General features: G+C 39.3%; 1 protein-coding gene across 1 annotated transcript; it reads left to right on the top strand.

Moving 5' to 3' along the window:
* Positions 1 to 921: 921 nt before the first annotated feature.
* Positions 922 to 6,338, top strand: LOC137905034 (transmembrane inner ear expressed protein-like). The gene is made up of 4 exons (XM_068749254.1): positions 922 to 1,032; positions 2,613 to 2,730; positions 2,827 to 2,976; positions 6,037 to 6,338. The coding sequence occupies exons 1-4, from the start codon at positions 922 to 924 to the stop codon at positions 6,288 to 6,290; spliced, it is 633 nt and encodes a 210-aa protein (XP_068605355.1). The 3' UTR covers positions 6,291 to 6,338.
* The last annotated feature ends 1,711 nt before the right edge of the window (positions 6,339 to 8,049 follow it).

The following is an 8,049-nucleotide window of genomic DNA, read 5'->3' on the forward strand; positions in this document are numbered from 1 at the left end:
ATGGATTTTTCAATGTTAAAATTTTATATTTTTTCGTGACCTCGTTCTGGATCAGATTGAGAAAACATTTTGCATAATAGTTCATAATGGAAGCCTTTATGATTGTGATTTTTTTTGAGTGAATTAAATGCTTATTTTACAAGATATGGTTTTTTGAAAAAGTCAAAACATTCGGTATTAAGGAAGGCAGACAGAAGTGTTCTTGTACAGTATATATATATATATATATATATTATTTGTCTGGATCAAGGAACACAAACACATTAAGCACACTTGTCTGAACTAATCCACATTTTTTGAGATGATAAATGGATGAATCACAGCATATTTTAAAATGGGTCAAAGAATTATGAATAAAACACTTCTGTACTAAAAAAGTAATTTTTCCATCACAGAACATTCAGAAAAAGATCATTTTGAATAAGAACAACCACACCATACACAAGAAACCATCCATTTTAATGCACAGGTACTGAAATCTGAGCCAGCAAAAATGATGACATTCACATCTTTCAGTTTTATAGTCCTGCACATTGCACCGCTGCATTGGCCCTCCTCCCCCCGCACTGTGAGTTAACTGCCTGCCCCCAGCAGGATGAGCTGGCTGTAAACGACACCAGGCCTGTTAATTAATTGATGTACCCTAACAGCAGTAGAGCAGCTTGGAGCGTCCTGCAGGGATGACCGCTGGTGTGTCTGCAGGGTTGCGGAAGAATGACGCGATATAGAGCGGCAGAGTACAGCAAAGCATGGATGGGAGGACGGCATCAGCATCACGGTGACCATTAACCGCCCGGGGCCGTTGTGGTCCTGTCCTGTGAGTGAGACGCCGTCACGCCAGTGCAGGAAAGAAGGCAGAGGGCGAAGGGGGGAGGAAAGAGATAGGGGAGAGGGTGCCTGCAGGGAGAAAGGTGGGAGATGATGACTGGGGAGCAGCCTGTATGTCCACTTCAGCTCGTGCTGAAGGGCTGGGGAGCTGTGCTGCTGTCTCAGTGCTTGTCCTCCGTGTTCTCCCAGGTCCCGGATCCTGAGGTAAGAACCTGACACACTGCCATGTCCTCTACAGGTCTCTGTCAGGAATGTGTTCTATAATATGTTTGATTGGTTGCAGTGCTCCCGCAGATTAAACCGGTATAATGTTGTGACGTGTTGTTTGGGCACCAGAGGTGTTGCTTGAGGCCAGGATGAGTGAGCCATGTTGAAACGTGATACAGTATATGGCCTTACATAAAGCCTGTGTTTAAATGGCTGCAAACCGATGATGAAGATGAGAAAGACGAGTCCTGAGTCAAGCTGTGTGGAGAATATAGGGTCGTAAGAATATACAGAGATCCTGCAAGAACAGTGCAATACAGCAAAACACAGGAGTCCTACCATTAGGATAATAGGTCCTTGAGGCATGGTGCTTTTATATTTCAATATATTCTTTGTCTGAGTGTTTACTTTAAGACTGTACCTGGAACAAGGACAATCATATTTGAACACGGTGGTTTGCTGAGACCCGCCAGGTCTGACAAAGCAAACAGCCTGCTTTGTCCTTCATGCTGAGGGGAAACAAGATGTTGCAGGAGAGAGATCTCTATTTCGGCACATTCCAGGCTCATCCTCATACCTGCCATTTTATTTGTTTACTTTCACAAACGAGGACCATCAAAATAACTTGGGTGAATGTTTCTTTCTTCTTTACTGTAGTCATGATTATAGATTTTTCCTACCAAAAATAAATTCATTCTGTTACATTTTTCATTGTCAGTAAAACCTGTCCTTGGTCTTGACCGAGCCACTGCCTGAGGTTATTTTTAAAACACTTTTTCTATTACACCACTTTAGTGCCAGGCAGCGCCAATAAAACCCCCATTTTCAAATCCAACTGTGGTTGATTTATAGAGTTTCCAAGACAACCCTGTGTAATCCAGTGAAGTGATCAATACACAGTATAAGGAAAAATCCTTGCAATTATTATGTTTTTTTCCAGGGAAATGTATTGATCTAATCCATTGATTTAGGAAACAAACACAATGCTTTTATCAAATTTTTTGGCATTTCCCTAACCTTGCAAGACATATTTTTCAGGAGATGACAAAGCTACAGATATCTGTACATTATTTGTGTCTTAACTTGGCAATGGTTTAAGGAATACTTCACTGTAGACTTTCCAGCTTACTTAAGAAAACATCTATCTATCTATCTATCTCATTTGTCTGTCTCTACCCCCGGTTGGTAATCCTTGAGGCTGGATTCTTGAGGACGGCAACCCGACAGGATGTCTTTCCCAGTTTAGGGTCTACTTGAAGGGGAACCGTAGGACCACAGACAGTTCTTCTGTGTCAGATGAAATAAATAAAAAATATACTTTGTTGATTCTTCTCTGCATTTGACGCATCCCTGAGGAGCAGTTGGCAGCCCTCATGGCACCTGGGGAACAAATTGAGGTTAAGTATCTTAAGGATACAAAGGACTGGGGAACGGGGAACGGGGTCTCACACCACAGACGGTTGAACAGCATTTTATAGCCACAGCTGTGTTTGATATCTGTTATAAATCCAGCATGCAGAGGTTTATGTGTAGCGTGCAATTTCTTCAAAATCAATGGTTTGTCATTTTTTCCACAGCTTTTACCCACAGACCCCCCGAAAAAGCCGGACCCAGTCACCTCAGAGACTGTTGTTTTCTGGGGGCTGCGCTTGTGGCAGATCATTGGCATCTTTGCAGTATTTGCTCTAGCAGTTGGTCAGTCTGTCTGTCTGTTTGTCTGTCATCCATCCATCCATTATAATGTGCAATCAAATAAACTCACCGTGTCCCTGTTTTTCCCCTTTATCCCAGTCATTACTCTGTGCTGTATATTCAAATGTCGAATCCCAAGAACCAAAAAGGAAATCGAGGCAAGGTCTCTTCAAAGACAGGCTGCCAAAAAGTACGCAAATACGTTGGAGACAGTGCCACCTCTGAATGAACTAACTGAGATCCCAGGATGTAAGTATACCTATAACACAAGTGCCTCAATATGTTTATGTAAAATGTGTGTGTTCCATTGCTAGAAGAGATGCACAATGATACACATGATATCACCGACTGCTCTTCTTGGAGCATTGATAGGCTGTGCTGAGTACAACACAGCCCCCGTGAACAATCCATGATAGCTTTATACAAAGAGTCACATGCTTTCATGGCAAAGTATGGCAAAAGAGGATTTTATAAGGATGACAGACACAGTGTCTGTCCTTAGGATATACGATATATTAAGATATTACAATTCTAATTACTTATGTCTTCCTATTTTCATATTTCATATTTTCACACTTTATTTTTTTTTATCAAAACCTGTTAAAGGCCAAAGCATCACATTGCAGCACAACTTCTATTTTATTGTGTGTGTTTGCTGATGAAGTTTGATGTGGTCGATCCTGCAGTCTTTACTTTCATACAACTGAATTTTCTATAAGCACTTTATTTTTAGTTTGGACCTTGTATGAAGGTATTACAGGCAGGTGTCCTCATCAACATGTTGCAGCCTGTAGCCGCAGTTACAGTGAATACAAGGTTAGGGTCAACTCTCAACTCACTGCATGAGTCTGAGTGCACAATACTTTTTGAAGTGGTGTTTCTGGGACTGCATTTACTGTAATCCTAGAGTTGTGTTTGTTTGTTTGTTTTTTCAAAATCTGCAGGGTCTTCCAAGAATCTTCATTGTTCTGAACTTTGCACTTCAGCTGAGGCTAAGAGGATCTTTTTTTACTCAAGATTTCTTTGTACATTCTGTCCTTCAATGTGTGCTGCACGTCAGTTCCTCTGCTATGTCTACTGCACTGCAAAATTACTGTTACTTATTTCTCTCCTCTCCTCTCCTCTCCTCTCCTCTCCCCTCCGCTCCTCTCCTCTCCTTCCAGCTGCGCCTGATGCTTCTGCAGTCCAGACAGTCTCTGAACAGGTCCAAAGTCAAAGTGCTAATGAAAACCCCTGACATTAGGTCAGTGAGAAGTGAGATCTATCAGTCCAACAGAGACGGGATCACTTTTTTCTTTCTGCTTGACAGTCTGTGTGGTCTTGCTTAAATGTTACAAATTCAAAATCCAAGCCCCCCCCCCCAAAATAAACCTGTAATACATCTCAAATCATCAATTTCAAGCTTTATAGCCGGTAAATAAGATTGCTGTAAAGTAAAACTTCCAAGTAGTTCTTACTTGTAGCACTGTCATGCTGCAGTAATTGTGCATTATACCCATTTCACTGGTCCTGCTCTTGATCTTTAGGACAGCCAAACTTCTATATTAGTACCGGTATATGTTTATGTATGAGGCACACTAAAATAGATGCATAAACACATTTTGCACTATGCACATTTGAATGACGATGTAAAACATATAAGATTGCAAAGATATTATGGGACTGAAAATTGCTATTATTATTAGCAGAGGAAATATCAATGCATGTTTAGCGGGGCAGTGGTTTTGCTTTCCCAAAGTTATTTTCGAATAAAGCAAATCAATCACACTGTCTCTAGAATCTGTTATACTGTATAACCTCAGTTTTTATATGGGCATGTCATATTCTTTTACTATGCTTACTCATTTTCCCTCTTGCGATCTTTGCTGTGGTGTCTTATGTTTATCAAAGCTTTCTTAGCTGAAATAGCTTTGCTTTTTCAGCTTATGAAATATGACAAACAGGAACTGACATCTGATCGTCTCTGATTCCTTTTCTCGCTATATAACGCAGCCGCGTGCATGCATTCAATTGTAGTTGTGTAATTAATTATAGAAAACAGCATTTAGATGTCAATCTGTTTTTATTGCACAATAAATGTGTCCAATAAGATCATCTGGTAAACCTACTCTGGTGAGAGCTTCCTTATCTCTTTAGTCTCCAGTGTCTTCACAGAGAGTGAATCCCCTTCCCTGGTGGTATGACTAATAAATAATGCGGTTCAGAGAGGGGCTGCAGGGACTGTGCACTGACTGCAGCTATTACAGTTTCTCAATGTTGCCTACACACACAAATCCGAACCTGAAACACAATCACTGAAACCTCTGGCTCATGTACCAACTCCATAAAACAATTCTGCCGAAACACAATCACAATTCCTGCTTTCCACTCAATTCTCTCGCACACCACACATTTTTCAGATCACTCCACACAATTCTCTCTACTTTGCACAATCTTCATGAATAAACCCTCTTTGTGTCCACATGGAACACACGGCCACTCAAATGGCAAAACTCCTATTTCCAAGCCTGCAGTACAATTTGTTATCAGAGCTTCAGCAATAAGATGGGCAGAGATGGGCACCTGGTTTGGAGAGCAATTGATGGCAACATTGAAGAGAGAGGCGATCAGAGAGGCAGAGGAGTGAGAGTAAGAGGATGAGGATGAGGAGGGGGATGTGGGAGAGGAGGAGGACCGAGAGCCAGCATGAGGGAGGCTGGCCACAGGGACCGAAGACAACAAGCACATGTTGTATAATGTTGTTTATTGTACGAGCCTGTTCTATGCTCTTAATACACATCAGTGTTTGCTATGATGTGTAGGCAAACCTATTTTGGAGAATATAGGCTTATTATTGTAACTGCATATTTGTGTGTTTTATACCTGAGTATAAAAACATTACACTGACATCTTGCAACAGCAGTAGTGTAACACAGAGCTGCACAGGCATCACTGTAATCTCCAGGTCAGAACTTTTAATATAAGGCAGTGTTAACCTTTAATAATTCCTCTTCTATACATGGTTTCGTAAAAAAAAGAAAAAAGACACAATGCAGTTTTGGGCTCCCTCTTCAGGAAACTCAAATCTCATTTGCTTGACTACGGGGAGCAAAGGACAAAAAAATCATCAAAAAGTGTTTGCAACCTTCCTGTGGGTGGGAGCCTATATGACTATATGTCATTAGGATTTAAGGACCTTGATGACTCCCACTAGGTTAAAGAACTGCCCACCAGCTGTTCAGAATTGAAAAAGGCACGAGGGTGAGAGGTGAAATGTCTTCAAGCCGTTCCCTCATTTTGACACTTTCTTTCTTTCTTTTTTTCCTGCAGCTGCAAAACCTGAAGAAACTGAGGAGGTGACAACAGTTTCTGGGAAAGTGGACGCTGATAAAGGAGAGAAGAAGACCAAGGAGGGAAAGAAAGAGGGCAAAGAAAGAGGTGCCAAAGAAGGAAAAGGAAATGAAAAGGAAGCAACAACAAAGAAGAGGGGTGAAAAGAGTGAAAGGGAAGGAACTAAGAAAGAAGCTGGAGACAAAGGAGGCAAAGGAGGGGCTAAAGGTGGAACAAGAAAAGCTCAAAAGTGACCTCTGCTTTCCACAAACATGCTGCAAATAATTGGATGTTGCATTTTTTTTCTAAAATTATATTTGTAATGCATTTGAAATAAACAAAACTCACTATTTATTTAAGGTGTTTTTTTTTTTTTAAAGAATCTCGGACAACAGGTAGAATAATATTCAAAATGTACTGACAGACATTAAAGACCAGAACACATCGTTCTATTTTATTCCAAGTTTACACTGAAAGCTACAACATGCCTCCATCATTACAGACTGATGAGACGGGAATGCCTGTAATACTGCTCTAAAAGCATGAAAAGCAACGTTGCCCCAACGATGAACATTTCGGCACAAGATAAATAAAAGACAATGAAATACATGTTATACTTCAATTTGAGAGGTATTTGACAATGAAATTCAACATTAGCGCTATGATTATTGACATTGATGTTCCCTTGATTCCATAACACAATCATTTTACATGTTAAAATCAGAAAACAATATTGTATGATAGCATATTAAAGTGCTCAAATATAATTTTTTTATATGATATAAAAACTTTAATCTTGACGTAATGGATTATACAACAGTAACAATGTTGACCTGCACAGTGGCAATGAGGGAAAAGCCTGAATATCAGAATACAAACAATCAGCAACACTTAAAATGCCAGAGAGAGGTGAGAATGGCAATAATTTCAAAAAACTGGTGAAGACCAGTTATTCACATGACAATTAAGATATTGCATCTCAAAGTTGCCTTTGGCGGTGTAGAACCTGGGTGAAATTTCAATGCAAAAAGAGTTCCACTTCTAATTGTTAAAAATGCATGGTGTCAAAATATCTAAGAATATGTATTATTGATTCTGTTTTTTTGCCAGCTGATGTTCCAGTTCCTTCTAAAACACCTATAAAACAACCTCAAATCATTAAAATTGAACAGCCTCAATTGTTTCATAATTTGTCTTATATTTGTATAGTTTCAAATTTATTACACGTTTTGTATAATAATTTGTATACTTTTCACTGTGTAGTGTGTAGAAATGCAGCTTGATGTGATTCACCCTACAAGGCCATTAAATGTCATTTGAATGCCCTCTGACGGCGCTAAATAATGTACCAGTTCTGTTTTGGAATATATATACATAATCAAACATTGCAAACATTTCATAAACACACACTTATTTTAAAAAAAAATCAACATTGAAACATAGCTTTATAACATATCCATACACATACATACACATTTAGCTCACAATCAGAATATATTTCTGATCTTTGTAAACATTATGACTTGTATATACATCAAAAAGCAGCACAATACTGGACAATCTTGAATCTTATTTTCTTTTCTGGGGTTTCCTTCATATTCACCACAAATGCCACTCCTGGATTTCCAGTGAAATTTGTGATTTTCTAATGATTCCACCCTTAAGAAAGACGATAATTTCTTTCCCCCTGTTTTTAAATGGGGTTTCTTAGAAAAATGTATGAAAACCGACAATACCATTTTGCCAGATTTCTATTTCACCTCAAAATACATCAACCATCCTCAAAGAACCATTACTACATTGGCCAAATGCTTTCTGTGTGTGTGTGTGTCTGATCGTGATATTGTTCTGATGAAAATGTGATCATGAAACATTCATTTGATCTTCAGCTGTTGTTTTTAGTAAGAATGCTGCATAATGAGTTTAACGAAAACATGCAGACTTATATAACATTGCAACATCCTCAGAACAATGTTGATCAGGATAAAACACCACTCTCGGTGTGCGACAACA

Source organism: Brachionichthys hirsutus, chromosome 15 (assembly GCF_040956055.1).
Source record: "Brachionichthys hirsutus isolate HB-005 chromosome 15, CSIRO-AGI_Bhir_v1, whole genome shotgun sequence".
Taxonomy (NCBI): domain Eukaryota; kingdom Metazoa; phylum Chordata; class Actinopteri; order Lophiiformes; family Brachionichthyidae; genus Brachionichthys; species Brachionichthys hirsutus.